The sequence below is a fragment of the Globicephala melas genome, chromosome 6 (assembly GCF_963455315.2).
Source record: "Globicephala melas chromosome 6, mGloMel1.2, whole genome shotgun sequence".
Classification (NCBI taxonomy): domain Eukaryota; kingdom Metazoa; phylum Chordata; class Mammalia; order Artiodactyla; family Delphinidae; genus Globicephala; species Globicephala melas.
Window position 1 is genome coordinate 7422708 of NC_083319.1, and position 27386 is coordinate 7450093.

Here is a 27386-nt window from a genome sequence, read left to right on the forward strand (position 1 = left end):
CTGGGAGTGGGCCCAGGGATTTTTTCATAAACCTCCAGATGACTTGAAACTCACTCTGGACAGACAGGCTGGGGTTGAAGATGGGGAGCTGGTATAAGTGCAGGGAGATAATCGAAGCCAGGAATCCAGGGGACAGAGCCAGAGAGGAAAGGGTACCAGTTCAGGAACAGAACTCTCCACTGGGTAAGAAGATGAAGTCTAGACGTAGAGAGCGGGGAGCAGTGGAAACAGGTAATAAGCCCCTTCCAAGCCCCATGGGAGGGGGGGAAATGTATGTGCAGGCCATCCTTTTGCCTGTTTGGGGCTGTGAGAAGCTGGTTCAAGGTCAGCACATGTCCAGGCCTGGAGGGAAGCACGTTCCTCCACCTGGGCTGAACGGAAGCCCCTCTTTCTCTTCTCCTTCCTTCCCCTTAACTCCTGCACACACCCTCACCCAACTTTGGAGAACCAGAGGGTTTCCGGGGGCCAAACAGCCATTCCCCAGCGGTGGAGGACCAGTCCCCAGCTGGCCTATCCCCTGGCTCAATTGTCCTTAGTGTCACCAAGTTTGGGGCAGAAGAGGAGGGGGGGGCTAAAGAGGTCAAGGTGGTTGTGATGGTCGATACAGAAAGATCCAGGTCAAAAGACGCCGAGAAATAGGGAGCCAGAGGGTCCAGCAGGCCAGGAGGATGCGAATCGACCAAGGGAAGAGGCACAAACGGGCGGGGGCCATAGGACGAGGAAGCGAGAGGCCGGCCCGGCGGCGGCCGCAGGGGGCAGCCGCGAGCAGCCTCAAGCCGGGCCCCCTCCGCCCCGCCCCGCCCCGCCCCCCGGAGGCTCCTCCCCCGCGGCCGGTGCCCCTCCCTGCGCGCTCGGGCAAGCTTGACGGAGGCGGCTGGGGCTGGGCCAGGGGGGCGCGCTAAGGGCCAGAGCACCGGCAGCAGGTGGGCGCGGTGCGGGCTGGCGGCGGCGGGCCGGGGGCTGACGGGCGGCGCACGGGCCGGACGTGGCCGGCCGTGCGGAGCGCCATGGACTTCAACATGAAGAAGCTGGCGTCGGACGCGGGCATCTTCTTCACCCGGGCCGTGCAGGTGAGGCCGTACACCCTGGGCCCCGCGCGGCCGGCGGGCACCCCTGCAGCAGAGCCCGGGGCCGCGGGAGAAGGCCCTCGCGGCCGCCGCTCCTTACCCGCTGCGGAGTCGCCCTAGCCGCCCCCCCAGCCCCTCCTCCTTTTGCGGTGCCCAGTAGAGAGAAAGAGCCCGGGGCGGCCGGCCACACTGGCCGCACCCTCAGCGTGGCCCAGGCCTGGGGAGTGAGCCGGGCCTGCCTCGGCCCTGCTGCCGCGGGGGAGGTGTCAGCCTCCACCATTTCGACCCGCCGGCCGCGTAGTCCCGCTGTCCTGGCGCCCGCCCCGCCCCCGGTGGGGGGCTCCGCTGAGGAGGGCAGAGGGCCCCAGGCGGTTCCTGTCTCCTTGCCCTTGCCCAGCGGTGACTCTGACTCCCGGCAGGCGTTTGGAGGCCTGAGTTTCAGGCCTAAGGACTCGTGCACCCGCCCTGACCCCTTCTCTGAGCCTCAGTCTCCGCACCTGTGCCATGGACTGGTGGTACTGATTCCCTCAGGTCCCTTTTACACAATTCGATAGTCCGGAAGCCAGGAGGGCTGGGGTTATTTACTTTCTGCTCCGTGGGAGGCCTGTTTCTCTTATTTCCCCAGGCCCCGGGGGCTGGCTGGGTGCCCTCCTTGGGAAGCTGTACAGTGGGTGATGCTGGGATTAGAACAAGTCCTATCCATTTGGGGACAAGGGAAAAAAACAGAAGCAGCTGAGTGTAATAGTGAAGACCGGGAGTCAGCTGTGGGTGTGGAGGCCCCTCTAGTGACTTTGAAGACGGGGGCTTCACCTCTCTGGGCCACAGTTTTTCAGTCTGAAAAATGGCCTTAGCAGTCCCTCCCTCCCAGCATGGATGTGAGTGTCCCAGGCGTTCCCCGTGAACATGCTCACTAAAGGCAAGTCATTCTTGGTGTAACGTGGTTAGTATTGCAGCTGTGCAGCATGTGACGTTAGGCAAGTCTCGGAGCCTCCGTGTTCCCTTCTGTCAATCAGGGGTCGCACCAGTCTGCCTCCCAGGGTGGCTGCTGCCTTGGGGCTTGGCCCGTCACAGCGCTCTGGGAACAGATTCTGTTGTTTGTCCTTGCCCTGGTTGTTGGTTCTCTGGAGGAGCCCAGCCCCAGTCTCTTAGAAGCCCACACGCCCATGTTTACTAGAAAGCACAGTGTCCCGTTGAGGATTTGCGCCCCAGAGAGGGTTTGCTGCTCTGTGTTCGAAGCCCTGCCGTGGACCCCAGCCCTAGTGGGGATGCTAGCAGCCTGGAGTTCATTGGCCAGCCCCTGTCCATTCAGAAGGTAGGGAATTCTCCCCAGTGTCGGTATGGCAACCACTTTATCTCCCACATCTGGGAAGAACCTGATCTGCCAGTTTCCTGCTACTTTGGGGCCCTAGCACCTGACCTGGCCAGGCCTGCAGAGCCTGGGGTATGGGGAAGCTTGGTCCCTGTGGCCTCTTTTCTCCTGGGGGTGGGCAGGCCCACTGGTTCGCCCATACTGGAGTGGGAGCCAGCGCCCAGGCCCCCGCCTCCAGAGTGGAGGAGGGAGCTGGGAGCTTTATAAATAGAGGCTTTCTCTGGCCCTGCACGCCCACCCCCTGCTGCTGCCATCTTGCAGGGAGCAGCCTCTGAAGCCGGGGCCCTTCCTCTTGGCAGGGATGGGGCAGGGTGGCAGCCAGAAGAGAGAAGGGCTTGAAATGTCACCTGGGCAGGAGAGCGCACTCAGGGGACCCTCCTGAGGCCAGTCTGCCCTGGAGTAGGAGTCAGCCAGGAGGGATGGGGGTGGTTTATTATTAATGTGTGGGCAGCTCCTCTGCGTGGGTGCCACCTACCTACGCACGACATGCTGGGTAAGCGCTCAGCCCCTCCATGTGTTGAGGACACTTCTAGGAGCCTCACCTCATCCCCATCCGGTAGGGAACTGGACCTTGGCCCTGGGATGAGAATCCGGAGGCCAGATCCCTTTTGCGTGGGAGATTCTAGGATGGCTTCTCAGTCCCCGAACTGTGCCTTGAAGGTCAGGAGGGGTTTGCCGAGTTGGTCCAGGTGATGGGAACAGCCCAGCTAAGGGCACCGAGACAGGAAAACCTAAGGCATGTTTGGGTAAGATGCCAGTGGGGGTGGGAGTGGGCAGTGGAAGTGCTAGTACTAATGCTGTTGGTAGTAATTGCAGTATTACTAATAGCAGTGGTAGGAGTAATGATAATAAAAGCCAGGGAGGCTGTGGCCTCGTTCTCATCCGAGCCAAGCAGGCAGCGGTGAACGTGGGAAGGATGCCCAAGATGTTGGGAAAGCCCGGTGGGACTTTGAACCTGGGTGGGTGTGTGGTGTGAGGGACGGGTGGCCAGGTGGCACGGCGGGGAGTGCTGCCATTAACCTTGGTAAGAAGGGGAGATGCTCAGGTGCACACTGAGGGTGACACAATCGCCTGAATCATACTGGCTGGTGCCAGCAGGGTAAGGATGTCCCTAGGTGGCTCCTGAGGGCCACGGAGGGACCTGAGGGAGACCTTTTATTAATGATGATGATGACGCCAGCTGACGTTTATCAGGCCTATACTGTGTGCTGACCACGAAACTAAGCACCTTCCAAATATTCTGTGAGATAGGTCCTGTTATCCCCGTCCTCCGGGGGGAAACTGAGGACCAGAGAGGTGACTTTGCCTCTGACCCTCGATTTTCTCATCTGCAAAATGGGGTAATGCTAACCCCTGAAGGGTCTGGGTGAGGTGAGGCCTCTTCAGGACCTGGCTCGGGGAGGCCCCAGCTTGGGGAATGTGACGAAGAAGAGGAGTCGGGAGACCGGGAGGAGGCCAGGAGCAGCTGGTTCCCAGGTGAGGAGCCTCAGGCTCTAACCCTGGCACACCCAGCTCTGCAGAGGGAAACCCAAGCCCCCATGCATAATTGATGGCTGCCGAGCTGGAGCAGCCCGAGAGGGCAGCCTGACCACCGGAGGTGCCTCCTGCCCCTTGCAGCTGGACCTGTCCTTGGCCTCTGGATGCCTCACCGCTGCCTAGTCATCTGGGAAGGGCCTCCACACCCCCAGCCTATGTGACTCCAGCACAGCCTGCCTCTTACTCAGTCTCAGCGGCATCTTCTGTGAAATGGGAAACTTGGCCGGCCTGAGGGCAGTGTCTGTTGTTGTCAGGGCTGATCTACTCCTGCAGGTCTTCACCCCTTTGCTGTTTGCCTGTGACCTCCCCTTGGCTGGACGGGGCCTTTGAGATCAGAGAGGCCAGGACTTGGGCCGGTTTCTGGTTTTTCTTAGGTGGCCCCCATGGTTTCTGCCAGCTCTGAAGGGGGACCCTTGTGACATCCTGGTCCTTTCCTGGCCTTGGAGCAGGGCTGCCGAGCTTTCTGGGCCCTGGGTGTGCCCAGCAGTTGGCTCTGATGAGCTGGCGCTGTTCCCCATCTACCACTCCAGGCAACCGGAGGCCAGCCATGTGGCCATCCTCCCCCCCCTCCGCATTCCCCTTCCTTCCCAGCCATCTCTCTGTGCATCAGCTCTTAACAGCATCAGCTCTTACACTGAGCACTGCCTGCCGGCCAGATCCTAGCCTTCATGTCTTATCCACATCTTTTTTATTTCATTCTTACAACCTATGAGGGAGATGCTACTACTTATTATTACCATTTTCAGCTTAGGAAACTGATGCTCAGAGAGGCAAAGCCACTTGCCCAAGGTCACACAGCTCATCAGACTGAGACTTGAATCAAGTCCCTCTGATTCTGGAACCTGGGTTCCTCTGACTCCCTCCCTTGGTATCCCCTTCCCGTGGCTCCCAGCTGCCCCTGGAACATCCTGATAACCCCAGACCTTGCTCTGTGCCCCTTTTGTTCCCTGAGCACTTGTAACCAAGTGCTTTCCTTCAGAGTCAGGCTGGGGGGACCCTTAGTGGTAGGCTCCCAAGGGTTCCTTACACCCTAAGCTGTATGTCTGATTTTGATGTGCTTTTTTGGGGAGAGGGAGTCTGTATCTTTCATTGGATTTCCAAAAGGAGCCATGATCCCCAAACTCCGGTCCAACCACCTCATTTCACAGAGGAACAAACTGAGGCCCAGGGCAAGGTTGCACCTTGGTCAAGGTCACAGAGCAGGTCAGGGGCAGAGCAAGTTTCTTGACCTTGGGGCCTGAGTTCCAGCCAGGTGGGAGGAGTAGATGGGCGGGGCAGGGGTGCTCCTTCCGTCCCCCTTTCTGAGCCCTCCGCCCTGGGTGCTCTCCCCACAGTTCACAGAGGAGAAATTCGGCCAGGCCGAGAAGACCGAGCTTGATGCCCAGTTTGAGAACCTTCTGGCCCGGGCAGACAGCACCAAGAACTGGACGGAGAAAATCCTGAGGCAGACAGAGGTGTTGCTGCAACCCAACCCCAGTGAGTGGACACGGGCCGGCCCCGGGCTCGGGGCGGGAAGCAGCGGGCAGGAGCCCCAGCTGCTGAGACCGTGCAGGTGGGCCTGGGCGGCAGGTGGGATTTAGGTTAGACTCTTGGGGCTTAAGGCTGCTGTTTTGGGGGGGTCCCACTTAAAGAAAACAGCAGACTCAGTGTTGGGCTCCAGGATGCACTCTCTGGGACAGTGGAAATGCTAAGTGTCGCACAGAGGAGTTGAAGAAGTGCCTGGACACTAAAACACAGTTGGGAGAAGAGGCAGGAGAAACGGGAGCCAGGTCACTGGAGGGAAGGCAGCGAGGCTCAGGGATGAAAGAGGACTTGCCGAGAGTCACACGCAGCGTGGTGCAGGCAGACGCAGCTTCAGGAGAACCTGTGGGAAGAGAGGGGCTGGCTGGCCTGGGGTCGTGGGACTTGTCTGCCTGTATGTCTGCGGTTAGCTGAGTGAGTGTGCTGGAGCTTTCTGGGGCCAGGCCAGGGCATTGCCCACGTGTGTGTTATGCCCTGCAAGTCCATAGTGTAAGGAGGGAGAAGCTGTGGGGCAGGAAGGGGTAGCACTTGCCTTCAGCTGTGTGACCTCGGGCAGGCATTTCACGTGTCTGGGCCGTGGCTTCTTCCTCTCTAGAGTGAGGGCTTCGCGGGGTCAAGTGCCAGTCTCACACAGTTGAGAATCAGCAAGAGAGTATTCTGGAAGTCCCCAGGCTGGACGCCCCTGTGGGCAGGCCCTGGTCTGGATCTGTTTCTGTCACCACGGCTTTCATCCTTGGGCTCCTACCGAAGAGCCCTGTGGCTTTGGCTGCCGTCTCCCCGCAGGTGCCCGAGTGGAGGAGTTCCTGTATGAGAAGCTGGACAGGAAGGTGCCCTCGAGGGTCACCAACGGGGAACTGCTGGCTCAGTACATGGCAGAGGCGGCCAGTGAGCTGGGGCCCACCACGCCCTACGGTGAGCCAGTCCTCACAGCCAGGGTCGGGGGTCACGGTCTCTGGCACGAATCTTCTTCCCTCCCTTCTCTCCTTCCTTTCTTCTCTTCCTTCCTTTTTTAATTTGCGCACATGATACCTGGATTCATTCTGCTTGTAAACACCTCAATCAATGGAGATGAAAATAGAGTAAAATATAGAAGCCTCCCGGGACTTCCCTGGTGGTCCAGTGCTTAAGACTGCGCTCCCAGTGCTGTGGGCACGGGTTTGATCCCCGGTCGGGGAACTAAGATCCCGCATGCCGCACAGTGCAGCCAAAAAACGAACAAAAAAATTGAAGCCTCCCTTACCCAGGTTTGGTTCGTGTGTATTTTTCAATGGGATCATGTTATGTGTACTGTTCTGCAACCTGATTTTTAAACTTGGCATTGCACTACAGATAAGCTGTTCACAGCACTTATAGAGTCACCTCAAGCTTTATTTTTAAAGTTTTATCTAGGTACAATTTATACACTATAAAGTACACCTGTTTTAAGTGTGTAATTTGATGGTTTTTAGTGAATTTACAGAATTGAACAAACATCCCCCAATCCAATTTGTGTTTTTGAAATTTTATTTAATTAATTTTTTAATTGAAGTATAGTTGATTTACAATATCGTGTTAGCTTCAAGTGTACAGCACAGTGATTCAGTTATACACACACACACACACAACATAAATATATATTCCTTTTCAAATACTTCACTTTTAGGTTATTACAAAATATTGAGTGTAGTTCCCAGTGCTATACAGTGGGTCTTGTTGGTTATCTATTTTATATACAGTAGTGTGTATATGTTAATCCCAACCTCCTAATTTGTCCCTCCTCCCACCCCCCCTTTCCCCTTTGGTAACCATAAGTTTGTTTTCTGTGTCTCTGAGTCTGTTTCTGTCTTGTAAATTAGTTCATTTGTATCATTTTTTAAGATTCCACATATATGTGGTATCATATGATATTTGTGTTTCTCTGTCTGGCTTAACTTCACTTAGTATGATAATCTCTAGTTGTGTCCATGTTGCTGTAAATGGCATTATTTCATTCTTTTTATGGCCGAGTAATATTCCATTGTATCTATATACCACATCTTCTTTATCCATTCACCTGTTGATCGACATTTAGGTTGCCTCAATGTCTTGGCTATTGTGAATAGTGCTGCAGTGAACATTGGGGTGCATATAGCTTTTCCAATTATGGTTTTCTCTGGATATATACCCAGGAGTGGGATTGCAGGATCATATGGTAGCTCTGTTTTTACTTTTTAAAGGAACCTCCATACTGTTCTCCATTGTGGCTGCACCAGTTTACATTCCCACCAACCGTGTAGGAGGGTTCCCTTTTCTGCACACCCTCTCCAGCATTTATTATATGTAGACTTTTTGATGATAGTAATTCTGACTGGTGTGAGGAGATACCTCACTGTAGTTTTGATTTGCATTTCTGTAAAAATTAGCGATGTTGAGCATCTTTTCATGTACCTTTTGGCCATCTATATGTCTTCTTTGGAGAAGTGTCTATTTAGATCTTCTGCCCATTTTTTGATTGGGTTGCTTGTTTTTCTGATATTGAGCTGTATGAGCTGTTTGTATATTTTGGAGGTTAATCCCTTGTCAGTTGCATCGTTTGCAAATATTTTCTCCCATCTTGTAGTTGTCTTTTCGTTTTGTTTCCTTTGGTTTGGTTTCCTTTGCTAAGCAAAAGCTTTTAAGTTTAATTCCCATTTGTTTATTTTTGTTCTTGTTTCCATTACTCCAAGAGACGGATCCAAAAAGATACTGCTGCAATTTATGTCAAAGAGTGTCCTGCCTATGTTTTCCTCTAGGAGTTTTTGTTTGTTTGTTTTTTATATATATTTTTGGCTGCGTTGGGTCTTCGTTGTTGTGCGCAGGCTTTCTCCAGTTGTGGTGAGCGGGAGCCACTCTTCCTTCCGGTGCACAGGCTTATCATTGCAGTGGCTTCTCTTGCTGTGGAGCATGGGCTCTAGGTGCGCAGGCTTCAGTAGTTGTGGCACACAGGGTCAGTAGTTGTAGCTTGTGGGCTCTAGAGCACAGGCTCAGTAGCTGTGGCACGTGCGCTTAGTTGCCCCGTGGCATGTGGGATCATCCCCGACCAGGGCTCGAACCCGTGTCTCCTGCATTGGCAGGCAGATTCTTAACCACTGTGCCACCAGGGAAGTCCCCCTCTAGAAGTTTTATAGTATCTGGTCTTACATTTAGTTCTTTATTCCATTTTGAGTTTATTTTTGTGCATGGTGTTAGAGAATTTCTAATTTCATTCTTTTAATTTAGCTGTCCAGTTTGCTCAGCACCACTTACTGAAGAGATTGTCTTTTCTCCATTGTATATTCTTGCCTCCATTGTCGTAGAGTAATTGACTGTAGGTGCATGGGTTTATTTCTAGGCTTTCTGTCCTGTTCCATTGGTCTATATTTCTGTTTTTGTGCCAGTACCATACTGTTTTGATTACTGTAGCTTTGTAGTATAGTCTGAAGTCAGGGAACCTGATTCCTCCAGCTCCATTTTTCTTTCTCAAGATTGCTTTGGCTATTCAGGGTCTTTTGTGTTTCCATACAAATTTAAAAATTTTTTGTTCTAGTTCTGTGAAAAATGCCATTGGTAATTTGATAAGGATTGCACTGAATCTGTAGGTTGCCTTGGATAGTATAGTCATTTTGAGAATACTGATTCTTCCAATCCAAGAACACAGTATATCTTTCCATCTGTTTGTGTCATCTTTGGGTGTTTTTTTTTTGGCTGTGCCGCATGGCTTGTGGGATCTTAGTTCCTAACCACTGGACCACCAGGGAATTCCCTCATCTTCCATTTCTTTTATCAGCATCTTATAATTTTCAGAGTACAGTTCTTTTGCTTCCTTAGATAGGTTTTTTTTTAGAAAAATAAATTTATTTATTTATCTTTTTTTTTTTGGCTGCATTGGGTCTTTGCTGTTGTGCACAGGCTTCCTCTAGTTGTGGCTGCTCTTCATTGTGATGGCTTCTCTTGTTGCGGAGCACGGGCTCCAGGCACGCGGGCTTCGTTAGTTGTGGCACGTGGGCTCAGTAGTTGTGGCTCGTGGGCTCCAGAGCGCAGGCTCAGCAGTTATGACGCACAGGCTTAGTTGTTCCGCGGCATGTGGGATCTTCCCAGACCAGAGCTCGAACCCATGTCCCCTGCATTAGCAGGCGGATTCCTAACCACTGCGCCACCAGGAAAGTCCTCCTTAGGTAGTTTTATTCCTAGGTATTTTTATTCTTTTTAATTTCTCTCTCTGGTCTTTCATTGTTAGTGTATAGAAATGCAACAGATTTCTGTTTATTAATTTTGTATCCTGCAACTTTATCGAATTCACTCTAGATTAGCTCTAGTAGTTTTCTGGTGGCATCTTTAGGATTTTCTATGTACAGTATCATGTCATCTGCAAACAGTGAGAGTTTTACTTCTTCTTTTCCAATTTGTATTCTTTTATTTCTTTTTCTTCTCTGATTGCTGTGCCTAGGACTTCCAAAACTATGTTAAATAAAAGTGGCATGAGTGGACATCTTTTGTCTTGTTCCTGATCTTAGAGAAAATGCTTTTAGTTTGTTACCATTGAGTATGCTGTTAGCTGTGGGTTTGTCATATATGGCCTTTATTATGTTGAGGTAGGTTCCCTCTATGCCCACTTTCTGGAGTGTTTTTATCATAAATGGATGTTGAATTTTATCAAAAGCTTTTTCTGCATCTATTGAGATGATCATATGGTTTTTATTCTTCAATTTGTTAATGTGGTATATCACACTGATTGTTTTACGGACATTGAAAAATCCTTACAGGGACTTCCCTGGTGGTCCAGTGGGTAGGACTCGACGCTCCCAATGCAGGGTGCCCAGGTTCGATCCCTGGTCAAGGAACTAGATCCTGCATGCATGCTGCAACTAAGAGTCCGCATGCTGCAACTAAGAAGTCCGCACACCACAACTAAGGAGCCCACACATTGCAACTGAGAGCCCACGTGCTGCAACTAAGACCTGGCGCAGCCAATATAAATAAATAAATATTGAAAAAAAAAGGAAGAAAAATCCCACTTGGTAATGGTGTATGATCCTTTTAATGTATTATTGGATTCAATTTGCTAGTATTTTGTTGAGGATTTTTGTGTCTATGTTCTTCAGTGACATTGGCCTGTAATTTTCTTTTTTGTGTGGTATCTTTGTCGGTATTTGGTATCAGGGTGATGGTGGTCTCATAGAATGAGTTTGGTTCCTGCCTCTGCAATTTTTGGAATAGTTTCAGAAGGATAGGTGTTAACTGTTCTTTAAACATTTGATAGAATTTTCCTGTGAAGCCATCTGGTCCATCTGGACTTTTGTTTGTTGGAAGTTTTTAAATCAGAAATTGTAGTTCAGTACTTGTAATTGGTCTGTTCATATTTCCTCTTTCTTCCTGGTTCAGTCTTGGGAGATTGTACCTTTTTAAGAATTTGTACGTTTCTTCTAGGTTGTCCATTTTAGTAGCATATAGTTGCTTGTAGTAGTTTCTTACAGTCCTTTGTACTTCTGTGGTGTTGGTTGCAGCTTCTTCCTTTTCATTTCTAATATTACTGATTTGGGTCCTCTCCCTTTTTTTCTTGATGAGCCTGGCTAAAGATTTATCAATTTTGTTTATCTTTTCAAAGAACCAGCTTTTAGTTTCATCTATCTTTTCTGTTGTTTTCTTAGTCTCTAATTTATTTATTTATGCTCTGTTCTTTATGATTTCTTTCCTACTAACTTTAGGTTTGTTTGTTCTTCATTTTCTAGTTGCTTTAGGTGTAAGGTTTGGTTGTTTATTTGAGATTTTTCTTGCTTCCTGAGGTAAGCTTGTATCACTATAAACTTGCCTCTTAGAACTGCTTTTGCTGTGTCCCATAGGTTTTGGCATAGTGTTTTCATTTCCTTCTAGGTATTTTTTAATTTCATCTTTGATTTCTTTTTTTATTAATTAATTAATTTATTTATTTATTTGTCTGCGCTAGGTCCTAGTTGCGGCATGCGGGATCTTTTAGTTGCAACGTGCGGGCTCCTTTAGTTGCGGCATGCGGGATCTAGTTCCCTGACCAGGTATCGAACCTGGGCCCCCTGCATTGGGAGTGCAGAGTCTTAATCACTGGACCACCAGGGAAGTCCCTCATCTTTGATTTCTTTGGTGAGCCATTGGTTGTTTAGTAGCACATTGTTTACCCTCCACGTGTTTGTGTTTTTTGCAGTTTTTTTCTTGGACTTGATTGCTAATCTCATAGCATTGTGGTCAAAAAAGATACTTGATATGATTTCAGTTTTCTTAAATTTACCAAAACTTGCTTTGTGGTCCAGCATGTGATCTATCCTGGAGAATGTTCCATGTACACTTGAAAAGAATGTGTATTCTGCTGCTTTTGGATGGAAAGCTCTACAAATAACAATTAAGTCCATCTGGTCTAATGTGTCATCTAAGGCCTGTGTTTCCTTATTGATTTTCTGTCTGGATGAACTGTTCATTGATGTAAGTGGGGTGTTTAAGTAGACCCATATTATTGTTTACTGTCGATTTCTCTTTTTACATCTGTTAACATTTGCCGTATATATCGAGGTGCTCCTGTGTTGGATGCATGTATATTTATAATTGCTATACCTTCTTCTTGGATTGATCCCTTGATCATTATGTAGTGTGCTTCTTTGTCTCTTGTAGCTTTATTTTAAAGTCTGTTTTGTCTGGGACTTCCCTGGCTGTCCAGTGGTTAAGACTCTGTGCTTCCAATGCAGGGGGCGCAGGTTCGATCCCTGGTCGGGGAACTAAGATCGCACATGCTGGACGGCACAACCAAAAAAAAAGGAAATGGGTCTCTTGTAGACAACATATATATGGGTCTTGTGTCTTGTTTTTGTATCCATTCAGCCAATTTGTGTCTTTTGGTTGGAGCATTTAATCTGTTTACGTTTAAGGTAATCATCAATGTGTATGTTCTTATTGCCATTTTTTTATACATTTATTTATTTTAATTAATTTATTTATTTATTGGCTGTGTTGGGTCTTTGTTGCTGTGTGTGGGCTTTCTCTAGTTGCGGCGAGAGGCGGCTACTCTTTGTTGCGGTGCACAGGCTTCTTGTTGCAGTGGCTTCTCTTGTGGAGCACGGGCTCTAGGCATCGGGCTTCAGTCATTGTGGCTCTCAGGCTCGGTAGTTGTGGCTCACAGGCTCTAGAGCACAGGCTCAGTAGTTGTGGTGCACAGGCTTAGTTGCTCCGTGGCATGTGGGATCTCCCCGGACCAGGGCTCAAACCCGTGTCCCCTGCATTGGCAGGTGGATTCTTAACCACTGTGCCACCAGGGAAGTCCCTTATTGCCATTTTGTTAATTGTTTTGGATTTGTTTTTGTAGGTCTTTTTTCTTCCTTTCCTCTTTTCTTTCCTCCTTTCTTGTGATTTGATGACTTTATTTTTTAAGGGTTTAGGATAGATGGATTAAACATTTTTTTAAATATTTATTTATTTGGCTGCGTCGGGTCTTAGTTGCGGCACGAAGGATCTTTCAGTGTGGCACGTGGGCTCTTCGTTGCAGCATGTGGGCTTCTCTCTAGTTGTGGCACGTGGGCTCCTGGGCACGTGGGCTCTGTAGTTGTGGTGCGTGGGCTCCAGAGTGCGTGGGCTGTGTAGTTTGCAGCACGCAGGCTCTCCCATTGAGGTGCGTGAGCTCAGTAGCTGCGGCGTGCGGGCTTAGTTGCCCCATGGCACGTGGGATCTTAGTTCCCCGACCAGGGATTGAACCTGTGTCCCCTGCATTGGAAGGTGGATTCTTTACCACTGGCCCACTGGGGAAGTCGCTGATGACTATCTTTAGTGTTGTGTTTGGAATCCTTTTTCTTTTTCATGTGTGTATCTGTTATAAATTTCTCATTTGCGATTACCATGAGGTTTTGATATAGCAGTCTGTATAACTACATGATTGTTTTAAGTTGCTGATCTCTTAATTTCAAATGCATTTCAGCTGTCCTGCACTTGTGCTCTCCTTCTCTCACAGTTACTGGTCTTGATATCCCGTTTGTGTGTGGATGATTTCCTACCTTTACTGTATGTTCACCTGTACTGGTGAGCTTTCCCATTTCATAATTTTCTTGTTTCTAGTTGTGGCCTTTTCTTTTTCGCTTAGGGAAGTTCCTTTAGCATTTATTGTAAAGCTGGCTTGGTGCTGTTGAATTATTTTAGCTTTTGCTTGTCTGTAAAGCTTTTGATTTCTTCATCAAATCTGAACGAGAGCCTTACTGGGTAGAGTATTCCTTTTTTTTTTTTTTTTTTTTTTGCGGTACGCGGGCCTCTCACTATTGTGGCCTCTCCCGTTGAGGAGCACAGGCTCCGGACGCGCAGGCTCAGCGGCCATGGCTCACGGGCCCAGCCGCTCCGCGGCATATGGGATCTTCCCGGACCAGGGCATGAACCCGTGTCCCCTGCATCGCAGGCGGACTCTCAACCACTGCGCCACCAGGGAAGCCCTGGGTAGAGTATTCTTGTTTGTAGGTTTTTCCTTTTCATCACTTTAAATATATTGTGCCACTCCTTTCTGGCCTGCAGAGTTTCTGCTGAAAAATCAGCTGATAGTCTTACAGGGATTCCCTTGTATGTTATTTGTTGCTTTTCATATTTCTCTTTGTCTTTATTTTTGTCAGTTTGACTACTATGTGTCTTGGTGTATTTCTCCTTGGGTTTATCCTGTATGAGACTTTCTGTGCTTCCTGGACTTGGGTGACTCCCCCAATCCAATTTAAAGAACATTTCCATCACCTGCAAAAAAGTAACTTGTGTCTACTTATAGTCAGTCCCACGCCCACCCCCAGACAACTAATGTGGCTTTGTTATTTTTCGTTGTTGTTTTTGTCGTTTTTTTATAAATTTATTTATTTATTTGGCTGCATGCGGGATCTTTCATTGCGGCACACAGGCTTCTCTCTACTTGCGTGGCATACAGGCTCCAGAGTGCGTGGGCTCAGTAGTTGCGGCATGTGAGCTCTCTAGTTGTGGCACATGGGCTCTAGAGTGCGTGGGCTCAGTGGTTGCAGCACACGGGCTTAGTTGCCCCGCGGCACGTGGGATCTTAGTTCCCCGACCAGGGATCGAACCCAAGTTCCCTGCATTGGAAGGTGGATTCTTAACCACTGGACCACCAGGGAAATCCCAATGTGGTTTTGTCTCTGTAAATTTGCCTTTTCTGAATATTTCATATAAATGGAATCAAGCGATATGTTGTTTTTTGCACGTGGCTTCTTTGTCTTTGAGGTTCATCCATGTTATAATGTGTTTTAGGATTTTATTCCTTCTTACTGTTGAAGAGTGTTCCACTGTATGGGCTGATCTCATTTTCTTTGTCCACTTACCATTTGAGAGACATTTGGGTTGTTTTGCTTTAAACAGTTGCATATGAACTTTTGTGAGGATGTATGTCTTCACTTCTACTGGGTATATACCTAGGAGTGGAATTGCTGAGTCATATGGTAAATTTATGTTTAACATTTTTTTTTAAATTTAATTTTATTTTTGGCTGTGCTGTGCAGCTTTCAGGATCTTAGTTCCGCAACCGGGGATTGAACCCTGGCCCTCGGCAGTGAAAGTGCAGAGTCCTAACCACTGGACCACCAACCTTTTAAGAAATTGCCAGACTGTTTTCCAAAGTGGCTGTGTGATTTTACATCCCACCAGCAGGGTGGTGGTTAATTTCCTGATATTTATGGATTTTCCAAGTTTCCTTCTGTTGTTGATTTCTAATTTAATGTCGCTGTGGTCAGAAAACATGCTTTGCATAATTTTAATCCTTTTAAATGTGTTAAGACTTGTTTATGGCCTATAGTGTGTGGTATCTACTGGAGGATGTTTCATGTTCACTTAGATATTGTACTTTATGTTGTAGGGTAGTGTTGTCAGGCCATCTTGGTTGATAGTGTTGTTTATCTTCTATATCCTTGTTGATTTTGTCTTATTGCCCCATCCTTTATTGAGAGTATTAAAGTCTCCAATTATTTCTGTTGAAGTATTTCTGTCTTTATTCTGTCAGTGTTTGCTTCATGTATTTTGGAGCTGTGTTGTTAGGTCTGTATGTTTATAATTATATATCTCCCTGATGAATTGGCCCTTCTATCGTTGTAAAATACTACTCTTTGTCTCTAGTTAACATTTTTTGGTCTTAAAGTCTGCTTATCTGATAGTAGTATGGCCACTCCTGTTCTCTTATGGTCACTCCTATTCTCATATTGTTATATGCAAACAGGGGCATGTATCTTTTTCTGTCCTTTTATTTTCACCATACTTATGTCTTTAAATCTAAGGTATGTCTCTTATAGAGAGCATATATTTGAATCTTTTTTAAAAAAATCCAATCTGACAGTCTTTACCTTTTGATTGGAGTGTTTAATCCATTTACATTTAATGTAATTGTTGATGTGGTCGGATTGCCATTTCGTTATTGTCTCCCTGTATCTCAGGTGTTTTTTGTTTGATCCTCTGTTACTGCCTTCTTTTGAGTTAAATAGATATTTTCTAGTATAATATTCTAATTTCTTTGTTGCTTTTTTTTTTTACTTTAAATATCTTTCTTAGTGGGTTTTTATAAAATATATTTATTTATATTTATTTTGGCTGTGCCAGGTCTTAGTTGCAGCATTCAGGATCTTCATTGCAGCATGTAGGATCTTTAGTTGCAGTATGTGGGTTTCTTAGTTGCGACATGCATGCAGGATCTAGATCCCTGACCAAGGATCAAACCCATATCCCCTGCATTGGGAGTGTGGAGTCTTACCCACTGGACCACCAGAGAAGTCCGTCTTAGTGGTTTTACAATTTAAATTACAATATGCATTTTAACTTAACACAATCTACTTTGGAGTAATACTAACTGAATTCCAGTAAAATATAGACACTTTGCTCCAGTATAACTCCCTTCTCGCCCTCTTCCTTTGTGCTATTATTGTCATACACATTATATCTCAACAACACAGTTTTATAATTATTGTTTTATGTAGTTGTCTTTGAAATCAATTAAGAAAAGAGAAAAAGGTTTATATCGTCTTTTATATGTGCCTATATAATTACCTTTACTGCTGCTTTGTATTTCCTTATGTAGATTCAGGTTACCATCTAGTGTCATTTCACTTTAACCTGAAGTATTTCTTCTATGGTAGGTCTGCCAGCAATGAATTCTTTTAGCCTTTGTTTATCTGGGAATGTCTTTATTTTGTGTTCACTTTTGGAAGACAGTTTTGCTGTATATAAAATTCTTGGATGAGAGTTTTTTCATCACTTTGAATATATCCTCTCACTATCTGGCCTCCCTTGTTTCTGATAAGAAGCCAGTTCAAATCTGCTGTTGAACCCTTCTAGTGATTTTTTCTTATCAGTTGTTATACTTTTCAACTCTAGAATTTTCATTTCTTTTTTATAGTTTTAATTTCTTTATTGACATTCCTTATTTGAGAAGTCATTGTGATCATACTTTCCTTAAATCTTTAAACATTGCTTCTATTAGGTTTTTTATTTTTTAATTAAAGTATAGTTGATTTATAATATGTGTTTCTGGTGTACAGCATAGTGATTTAGTATTTTTGCAGATTATATTCCATTATAGGTTATTACAAGATAATGGCTATAATTCCCTGCACTATACAGTATATCCTTTTTTTAAAAAATTTATTTTTGGCTGTGTTGGGTCTTCATTGCTGTGCACGGGCTTTCTTTAGTTGCAGCGAGTGGGGGCTGCTCTTCGTTGTGGTGTGTGGGCTTCTCATTGCAGTGGCTTCTCTTTGTTGCGGAGCACTGGCTCTAGGTGCATGGGCTTCAGTAGTTGTGGCATGCAGGCTCAGTAGTTGTGGCTCGCAGGCTCTAGAGCACAGGCTCAGTAGTTGTAGCACATGGGCTTAGTTGTTCTGTGGCATGTGGGATTTTCCCAGACCAGGGTTCGAACCTGTGTCCTCTGCCTTGGCAGGTGGATTCTTTTTTATTTTTTAATAAACTTATTCATTTATTTATTTTTGGCTATGTTGGGCCTTCATTGCTGCACGTGGGCTTTCCCTAGTTGTGGAGAGAGGGGCTACTCTTTGTTGCAATGCACCGGCTTCTTATCGAGGTTGCTTCTCTTGTTGCGGAGCATGGGTTCTAGGCACACGGGCTTCAGTAGTTGTGGCATGTGGGCTCAGTAGTTGTGGCTCGTGGGGTCTAGAGCGCAGGCTCAGTAGTTGTGGCACATGGGCCTAGTTGCTCCGTAGCATGTGGGATCTTTCCAGACCAGGGATTGAACCTGTGTCCCCTAAATTGTCAGGAGGATTCTTAAGCACTGCGCCACCAGGGAAGTCCCTATATCCTTGTTGTTTATCTATTACATATATAGTAGTTTAATCCCATAACCCTAATTTGTCCCTCCCCACCGTCAGGGTTTTGTTTTGTTTTTTCACTTATTTGTAATAGCTGCTTAGAAGTCTTGGTCTGCTAGGTCTAATATCTGGGCCTCCTTGGAGATAGTGTCTGTTGATTGCTTTTCTTTCCCTGTGTACTGTCTGTACTTTCCTATTTCTTTGCATGTCTTGTAATTTTTGTTCAGTTATTACTGCTGTTTGTTTGTTTCTTTAGAGACTTGCCTGAGCTAACTGTTTAGAGTCTGTGTTCTCTGCAGTATGCAGCTACTGATGTCTACTTGCTTTTCTTTTTAAATTATCCTTTTTATTTTTAAGCCTAGCTTCCTAGGGGTTTCTTCCAGGTCAGCATATGTTAGTGGTCAGCCAATGATTAATCAGAGGTTGTGCTTAAACATCTTGCACCATTAAGGCTTTACTGATGAATCTATGAGTGGGCTGGGGAACACACTCAAAGTTCAAGCAATTTACATGTCTGCCCAGCTTTTAGTTTGTGAATGTGCAAAGCATCCCACTAGCCAGGAATGAGTTGATGGCTGGGGTACTCTCCCATCTCTCCCAAGTGTGCTATACACACGCATAGCCTTCCAGACCCCCAGAGATATCTGGATTTCATCAAGGCCCACTATGACTATCTCATTTCCCAGATCTCCTGTTAAATTTCCGGCAGCTCTGTTGCTTGTTCCAACCAGTATTCCAGCTTCATGTTAGCTGTGATGTTCCTGATTATTTGCCATTGAGATCACTATTGTTTGTGGTCCTGTCCCATGGGTTCTTCTGTGTTCCAGCCCAAATCAAGTCAGCCCCCTCAGGGCTTGCCCCACCCTGCTAGAGCTACAGCACCACAGAGCTTGAGGAGATGGGAGTACCCCCAGGCCAAAAAGCCACAGGCTCCATTGTTTTTACCAAGGTCCAAAAGTTCTGGAATAAATGCTTCTCAATTTGTTATTTGCCTTAGGTTAACTTCCAGAGTCCAGAAATCGTTGTTTTTGAGAACTGTGTCCAGTTGTGGTTTTTTTAAAAGGATATTCTTTTTTTAAAATTTTATTTTATTTTGGGCTGCACTGCATAGCATACAGGATCTAGTTCCCCGACCAGGGATTGAACCTGGGCCCCCTGCAGTTGAAGCGTGGAGTCTTAACCATTGGATCACCAAGGAAGTCCCTGTGTGTAGTTTTATTATTGCTTTTTGGGGAGAGGATTTGCTGAGCTCCTTACCCTGTCATTCTGGAAGTCCCCCCTGCCCCCCACACACATCTTTTTAATGGCTGTGTAGCATTCTGCTCTCCGGGCGTCCCACTGTTCATTTGTCGATAGGTATATGGATATGTATTTTCCACATCTTCCCAGGCCAGCCATTCTGCTCTTGCCTCTCAGAACATCTCTCTCTGAGCTCTCTCCTACTTCCTGGGGGTCAGAGCGGCCTGAGCCCGACCCTCTTCCTCACCCCTCCACTTTGTTTCTCAGGAAAGACACTGATCAAGGTGGCAGAAGCAGAAAAGCGCCTGGGAGCCGCAGAGAGGGATTTTATCCACATGGCCTCCATCGGCTTCCTTACACCCCTGCGCACCTTCCTGGAAGGGGACTGGAAGACGATTTCGGTGAGGGGCCTGGGGCCACTTGCTTCCTGGTGATGGTGGCAGCCCTCCTCATAGCTGCTGAGCCCATGCTGGGACCCAGCACTCCTGGGACCTCCCCAGACATGGCTCTTGTGGACTGAGTGGCCTGGAGTGGATGACTCCCCCCGTCCAGGCCTCAGTTTCCCCGTCTTGACCAGATGGTCCTGGGGGCTGGTCCTGCCAGGGCCAGGGGTCTCCCAGGGCTGCCCAGGTCTCACTGTTCCCTGTTCCCACCCCCTCAGAAGGAGAGGCGGCTCCTCCATAACCGGCGTCTGGACCTGGATGCCTGCAAAGCACGGCTGAAGAAGGCCAAGGCTGCAGAAGCCAAAGCCACGGTAGGTGTCGTGCCGGCCTCCTGCCCCCCCCCCCACCGGTCCTGGTTGGAGCCAAGGAGGGGGTGAAGGGACCTGGTGTTTGGTATGACTTCTCTCCCCTGTCCCTGCCTGGAGAGGCCTGGCTGGGGGCTGCTGCTCTGGGCTGACCACTTCAGGTCACACCTCTCTGCCCCACCTGCAACGGACCCCTGGCGGCCCAGAGCCCTGGGACCCAGGGCAGAAGTTGATGGGGTGGGCGGACCAGCAGTGCCCCGACCTGGGCTCAGGGCGGCCCTCAGCCTCCCCAGACCGACAGCCAGTTGGCTTCTTGCATGCCCCTGCCCTGCCCTCCCTGGGTGCTCGGCTCTGTTCCCGGCTCTGCCCGGGCATGGCTCCCCCTACTAACTCCCCCACCTGCTGCTCCAGCGCTGGTCGCAGGGTGCCCTGTGCTCAGGCTCCCCTGTGGTGGTGCGGAGGGCCCCGGAGCTGGACCACCCGCCTGCCCAGGGGCGTGTCTGAGGGGCCCTCTGGGAGCCCCACGGCACTGGGTAGGGCCTGGGCTGTCTGCGCTCCCCCTTCACTCTCGGCTCACGGAGGCCTGTTCAGCCAGGCCGATGGGACACAGTGTGGGACACTTTGACCAGAGCTAGGCTAGGGTTGGGAGAGCTGGGCCTGAGGGTGGCCAGGCTGCTTGGGGTGCAGGGCCCGAAAGGCCACCTCACGCCCTGAGGAGGGAATCCCCAGGTCGGGTCCAGGGCACGCCGTGGAAACATCCGGCCTGGGCTCCCCGCTCCCCTGAGAGTTCCAGCCTCCAGCCCTTCTCACGTTCCCCTCCCTCAGTGTGGCCACCTGGGGCCGCGGAGCCTGGGCAGTGCATCTGGCGAGAGCCGTGGGCAAGGTCCCGGCTCATCCAATTATGTGGGGTCCAAACTGGAGGCAGGGGCTCAGCCACTGGAGTCTTGTTGGCTTGGGCAGGATGACCTATGTCTGTCTAAGTCACCTGGACAGGACAGTCTCCCCGCCACTCAGGGGTGGACCACCTCTCTGGAGTAACTTGGCCAGGACAAGCTCTTCCTACATCAGCCAGGCAGGGGAGCCCTTCCTTAGTTACTGGGACGGCACGACCTCCCCTCCAGTTGGTTGGCCCAGAGTCTTTGGCTTGGGCAGGACACCCCGTCCCGAGCTGGGCCCTGGCAGCCCAGATACAGCATCCCAGAGGACTCCAGCCCAGCAGTGCACCCCGTCCTTCCTACCCCTCTCAACACACACACACACACACACACACACACACACACACACACACACACACACACACACGTGTCAGGACTCCTTTCAGAGGGCAGGGTTGTGTGACCCCAGGGGCCTGCTCCCGCCTGCGCTGTGGACTCACTAACTCTTTTGTTTTTGTTCCTTTCTGTTCTGCTTTGGGTAACTTGGCTCAGTGTGAGGGAGATGTGAGTATACCTATCCCACGTGCTGTGCTGCTTCTGGTTTGCCCATCTCGGCCTTGGTCGGCCGGGGACGTCCTCGGGGCGTTTTGCAAGCAGCTGGTCTCCCCACTGGAGGCTCTACCATGTGTAGCCTCTGCTTCGGGGGGACGCCAGGCATTGGAGCCTGTGAGTCAGCTTTTTGCAAATGTTGAAAGCCTGTCACTGTGTCCATCCATGCATCCGTCTGTCCATCCTCGTTGTGGGGAGAGGGGCCTGGTCCTTGCTGCAGGAGCGAGAGACGTGGTGTGCGGAGGTTCTGGACGGAGAGAGCTGGGTGGGGCGGGCTTTGTTGGGAGGACGGTGGGTCTAGTTGGGGCATCTGAGTGAGGCCGGGGCCTGGGGACGAGGGTCCGTGGCCGCCGGGCCAGGGGCTGGACCCGTCTGTGGCTTGCCCCAGGTAAGGGCCCTGATGGCAGGCATGTCCACCCACTTAACCTTGGTCTGGACTCGCCTCGGCCCGCCTCCTCCGCAGGTGGTTGGCTTGGGGAGAAACGGGGGGCTCCGTGTTGTATTTGTCTGTATCCTCCTGTCCGTGGGGTCGGGGGCTCCTGGCATCTCCCATGGGAGGGTCTAGGGCAGCCTTCCGGCCCGGCCCCGGCCCCGCATGACCCCCTCCCCCCATGAACTCTGTTCCCCGCCAGACGGTGCCTGACTTTCAGGAGACTAGACCTCGTAATTACATTCTCTCGGCCAGCGCCTCCGCGGTAAGCGCCCCTGCCCCGCCCCGCTCCCCCTCCCCTCCCACACTCGGGCCTGGGCCTGATGTGCAGCGAACTGGAGCCAGAGGGGCAGGCAGGGGCCGCGCCCCTGGTCAGGCAAGTCCTGTCCACCCGCCTCTGCCCTGTGCCCTGTGCCCGTGTTGCCGGCCTTGCTTCTCCCTGCCCAGCGCTGAAGGTGAGCCTGGCCCACTGCGCGGCACAGCCCGGTGCACTTGGGGCGGCAGCGGCCCCACCTCCAGGGCACCTGAGAGTCTGCCCAGCCCCGACCCCCCCAAAGCAGGCACCGCCCCCTCCCACACTCACCGTCCCGGAGCGACCGGCCGTGCGGCCCGGAGGAGAGGGAGGAGGTCTGGGCCTGGCCTGCCACGGGGTCATGGGAGACAGGGACGGCGCTGTCCATCCAGCTGCCTCCATAGCACATCTGCTAGGTGTCGTGGAAGTGCTTGAGACTGAACAGGGAGGGTGGGAGGGCACAGCTGGGTGGGGGAAGGAGCCGCCTGGGCCCGAGGCCCAGAGGTTGGAGAACAGCGCGTGTCCCGAGCTGGCCTGAAGCTGAGCGTGAGGGCGGGGCGGGGGCGGGGACTCTGGAGGTCGGATGGGCGGGGCTGGATCAGGAGGACGTTGAATGTCTTGGTGTCTTTTCTTCCTACAGCTCTGTTGAGATTTGTGGTATTTACTGTTTAGTTTGGGAAATAGGCAGATCACACCTATCCCATCATGCCTGTCGAAACCACCACTGTGTCTTTCTCTGCCTCTCTCTCTCTGTCCCTTCCACCACCCCCACCCCACCCCCCGACGGGTGACAACCTTCTGCAAAGACCCTCTGGCTCTTCTCCATCTGTCATAAGCATGTTGCTGTGTGCAGTCATTTGTCCTCGGGGGCGTGAACCACAGTGTAGTCCACCGGGCCCCTGTGGCTGGGTCTCCGACGTGTGTCCACGTGGAGGTTGCTTCCCGTGTTGTGATTTGCTAAACGGCACTGAGGTGGGACACATCTGTCCAAGGGCTGGCCTTGTTTTGCTTTCCGCATTTCAGGTCACATCGTAGGGTAGCAGCGGGCAGGAGAAATGGGTCTCCTAAGCCGTGGGGGGGGGAGGGGGGTCTTTCTTCTTTAGACTCTGGATGACACTTCCCGCCCCCCTTCCTGGGCCGAGTGGAAAGAGGAGTATCCAGGAGGGTGGAGACGGCCCTGTTTTTTCCTTGTGCCTTTGAACCCCAGTGTGACTCGGGCACGAGGCTGCCTTTCTCTGCCGAAGGACAGAAAGGTTCAGTGACTGGTCCAGGGTCACACAGTCCTGCCTCCCAGCCCACCAGCCTTAGCCAAGTGTCAGGGTGGGGTGCGGGACACTCAATCTCCCTTGAGACCCCAGTCAGAGCCTGGGGACTGGCACTGTAGGAGAAACCCAAGTAGGACTCCCCAGCTGGCTGTCCCCCCTCCCCGCATGTGGCATGTGGGACTAGACGGACTATGATATCGGAGCCCCCCCTTTCACACCAGGCCTCACCCCAGCCTCAGCCCCTCGTTGGGCTGTGGGGAGGGAGTTGGGGAGAGGTTGGGGTCTCAGGGAGCTGGGGCAGGGCCTGGGCTCTGGGGTTCAGCCGTCCTCCCCTCCCCTGCTGACCGGTGCCCCCCTCCCTCCCCCGCTGACCTGTCCTCTTGTGGTCTCCGCAGCTCTGGAATGATGAGGTGGACAAGGTAAGTCGGGGCTCAGGGAAGAGGCTGCAGGGGGTGGGCAACGGGAGTCCAGGCTCACCTGCTGCCGTCAGGGGCAGGTCTGTTTCTAGTTCTGGGCTCTGCCCTCACTCTCTGGGGCCACGGTAGGGGTTGTCACTCTGCCCTGTTGCATACAGTGGGCCCTCCAGAGGCAACTGTTGGTTGGATTTGTCCCTGATGCGTGATGGCGTCAGATGGGCAAATGAATATGAAAGGCCAAGGCAGGGCGCCCGAGGCTCTGTCTGCTTGTCCAGGAACTGGCCTCAGGAGGGGGTGGGGTCCAAGCGGGGCTCCTCCAGTGGTCAGGGCTTCAGGCCTGAAGTCAGGGGTGGGAAGTGCACTCCTGCCACCGATGTCTGCATCCCCGGGGGGAAGTGACAGCTGCCACAGAAGGGAAGAGGAGGCCGCTCCGGGGCGGCTTCAGGGGCGCGGGAGAAGGCGGTGGGAGGGAAACTGGGGGGCTGTTCTTGTTCTCGCGCTCATGCTCCACCCTTCCCAGGCTGAGCAGGAGCTCCGAGTGGCCCAGACAGAGTTTGACCGGCAGGCAGAAGTGACCCGGCTCCTGCTGGAGGGAATCAGTAGCACGCACGTGAGTCCTGCCCCCGTTTCCTCCTTCTGTCGTCCACCGTCTTCTTGCCGCCCCTTGTGTCCCCATGAAACTAGTCCATATTGAGGCAGCGAGTGAACCTGGATCTCGAAGGCAGGTGGGGAAGGGTGTGCTTGAGCCCGCAGTCTGTAAGGATGGGATTCAGCCTCGGCAGAGCAGGTCCCAAAGGGTGGGTACCTCCCTCCAACCCCAGGGAGCAAGTGGCCTGGGCAGAAGACATCAGAATGCCGGGCCAGGGTCTGCAGAGGACAGGATGGGGAATGGGATGTTTTGGCCCCTCGCATCCCCCCCGTCAGCCATGGGCGTCTTCCCCGCAGGTGAACCACCTTCGCTGCCTCCATGAGTTCGTTGAGTCTCAGACCACTTACTATGCCCAGTGCTACCGCCACATGCTGGACCTACAGAAACAGCTGGGCAGGTGCCCACCGGGGTCCCCTGGCTCCCAGCCCCGACCGCCCCAAGCTCGGAAAGCCCCGTGACACCCAGGGCGGGGTGGAGGGCTGCCAACTGTGGTGGGACATCACACTGCTCTCTGGGCCCGGGCACCCTCTCACAATGACAGCGAGGTGGCTGGCCTTGGGGACCTCTGGCGCGGTTTCTTGAGACTGTGTGGGGTGGGGGGTGGCGGGGATGGCGGGAGCATCTCACATTCCCCGTTTCCCTCTTCCTTTCATGCCGCCAGCTCCCAGGGAGCCATGTAAGTAGCGGGGTCTCCTCGCCTCCGCAGCCGTGGACCTAGCTGGTGTTTGGCGGGGCACACGGGATTCCTGGGGGTGTGTGGCTCCCGGCTGCTGAGGTGTGCCCCCGCTCTCCTCTCCAGATTTCCAGGCACCTTCGTGGGTACCACAGAGCCCGCTTCCCCGCCCCTCAGCAGCACCTCGCCCACCACCGCCGCGGCCACTATGCCTGGGGGGCCCTCTGTGGCCAGCCTGGCTCCTCCGGGGGAGGCCGCTCTCCACCTGGAGGAGGTGGCGCCTCCCGCCAGCGGGACCCGGAAGGCCCGGGTCCTCTATGACTACGAGGCGGCCGACAGCAGCGAGCTGGCCCTGCTGGCTGACGAGGTAGGCCTGGGGGCCACGAGGACGGGGGGAGGGCCGGCTCACGGGCGCCGGGAAACTGGAGCTGGGGGCATGGGGCCTGCAGACCCTGCACCGCGGGCTTCCAGCCTCCGAGTGGCCCTGCGGGTAGAGCTGGGGCCGGTCGGGTAGGCAGAGACGGCTCCAGCTCTGAGGAAGCAGCCTCTCTGATCTGTCTCTGTAGAGCAGCTGAGGAGGTGAGCAGCTCAGGAGGTGTCGTTTCCTATGTATCAGGGGAGACCGCAAGTCTGTTCCCCCTTAGGGCTGGGGCCAGTTCTGCCTGGCCGGGGCGTGACCCTCCTTCTCCGCCCTCCCCAGCTCATCACTGTCTACAGCCTGCCTGGCATGGACCCTGACTGGCTCATTGGCGAGAGAGGCAACAAGAAGGGCAAGGTCCCTGTCACCTACTTGGAACTGCTTAGCTAAGCAGGCCCCCTCCCAGGCCCCTGCCCATTCTGGCCTGGGCAGGAGAGGATGGGTGCAGCCCTGCCACTTGTCTTGTCTGTTGGTGACCCAGCTGCTCAGGGTGCGGAAAGTAACCCCATCCCATCCCGCCCCTGGTCCTCCAGCTGCGAGGGGCCCCAGAAGCTGAATGATCCCGGCCCCTCCCCCAGCCCTGCTTCTGGAGATTCCCCCCCCACGCCCCTGCCTGCATCTCTGAGCGTCCCAGCCCTCCCGGCTCCTGCTAAGGAGGGAGGGCCTGGCTGCAGCAGCTGCACTCAGCGCCTAGGCCCGTGGGGGTCAGTGCAGAAGGCCTGAGAAAGCCCTGGGGCGCACCCTGGGGGAGGGAGCTCCTGCCTTTTAGTTGCCAAAAGCAGCAAAGGGGGAAAGGCAGGCAGGTGTGTGGAGGCCTGAGGACCGGATTCGTCCCCTCTGGATGAGCTGGAGCAGAGGGGAGCCTGGGCCATGGAGCGGCATCTCCCCGGTGCTACCCTTCCCCTCATACAGCTCAAGCCAAGTATGGTGGCTGCAGCCTGCACCTCTCCACACTCACTTTTTAACTGATCTTTTTACTCTGCCTGTCTGCTTGCTCTCTAGCCAGTGACAAATAATAAACCATCCTTCATGTGCATGTTGCCTGGGCTCCGGTCGGGTCGCGGGCCTCACAGGTGGGAAAGGGGAGACTTCACATCTGCACCACCCCTCCCAGAAGCACTAGGGCAGAGGGAGGGAGAGCTCTTAGGGCAAAGCCAGTACCTCCCTTCCTCCCACGCTGCCTGTGCTGCTCAGGAGGGAGTGCTGTTCTCCTACTGCAGCTGCATAATTACGTTTTTTTTTTGGGGGGGGGGCGGGGGGGGTTGTTTGGGCCACGCCGTGCAGCTTGCAGGATCTTAGTTCCCCAGCCAGGGGTTGAACCCAGGCCCCCTGCAGTGGAAGCGCAGGGTCCTAACCACTGGACCACCAGGGAAGTCCCAGGAAGCTGCATAATAGATGTTTTATTCCTAAGAAAGACTTGCCTAAAATCGGGTAGAGGGGACTGTAAAATTTGCACGATAGTTTAAGCTCGAGTAATTGCCGGCTGACGGTGCTTCCCAGGGGCCCGGCACTGAGCCAAGCACGTTCACGTGTATTCTCGTGTCGTCCTCGCAGATGAGGGAAGAAGAGATCAGAAAGTCACCTCCGCAACGTTCCATAACTGGCCAAGTGGCCACGCAGGGACTCTAGCCCAGGTCAGTCTGGTTCCAGAAACTTCAAGTGGTAGCTCTGGGCTACAAGCCAGTTTTAGATTAAGGCCTGTAGCCGGGCCCAGAACTCTGCGATTAGGTCCCAAGGAGGCTAGAGGCTGGAGGCTGGTAGGCCCCACTGGCGGGCCTTCTGAAGGGAGGGGGAGGCACAGAGCTATAAACAGGAGCAGAGCTTCAAGGAAGGCTCTAGCCGGTGGTGAGCTCAGCCAGCTGTAAGTGGAGATGCGTGGTAGGGGTCGGGGGGGGCGGAATCTGAGCGCCCACCCAGCACCCCCAACACCAAGACGTGAACGGAGGAATGTTCGTTAGGTCAGTGGTGGCTATCTCGCCTTCCCCAAACCTCCACTCCACTCTGGGCCCT

The 27386-nt window shown here is 51.9% G+C and overlaps 1 protein-coding gene across 15 annotated transcripts; it reads left to right on the top strand.

Moving 5' to 3' along the window:
• Nucleotides 1–864: 864 nt before the first annotated feature.
• Nucleotides 865–26410, top strand: SH3GLB2 (SH3 domain containing GRB2 like, endophilin B2). 15 transcript variants are annotated; one of them, XM_060300324.2, is made up of 15 exons: nt 3053–3182; nt 3796–3912; nt 5307–5448; nt 6277–6405; nt 19269–19402; nt 19663–19755; nt 21177–21350; nt 21866–21928; nt 23059–23208; nt 23616–23639; nt 24157–24246; nt 24582–24682; nt 24947–24961; nt 25085–25325; nt 25659–25914. In XM_060300324.2, the coding sequence occupies exons 1-15, from the start codon at nt 3129–3131 to the stop codon at nt 25764–25766; spliced, it is 1635 nt and encodes a 544-aa protein (XP_060156307.1). In that variant the 5' UTR covers nt 3053–3128; the 3' UTR covers nt 25767–25914. The 15 variants fall into 15 exon arrangements, with proteins under 15 accessions (XP_060156309.1, XP_060156318.1, XP_030714277.1 ...); XM_060300326.2 differs by lacking the exons at nt 3053–3182; nt 3796–3912 and adding an exon at nt 865–1070; XM_060300327.2 differs by lacking the exon at nt 6277–6405 and having other exon boundaries at nt 3009–3182.
• Nucleotides 26411–27386: the final 976 nt, after the last annotated feature.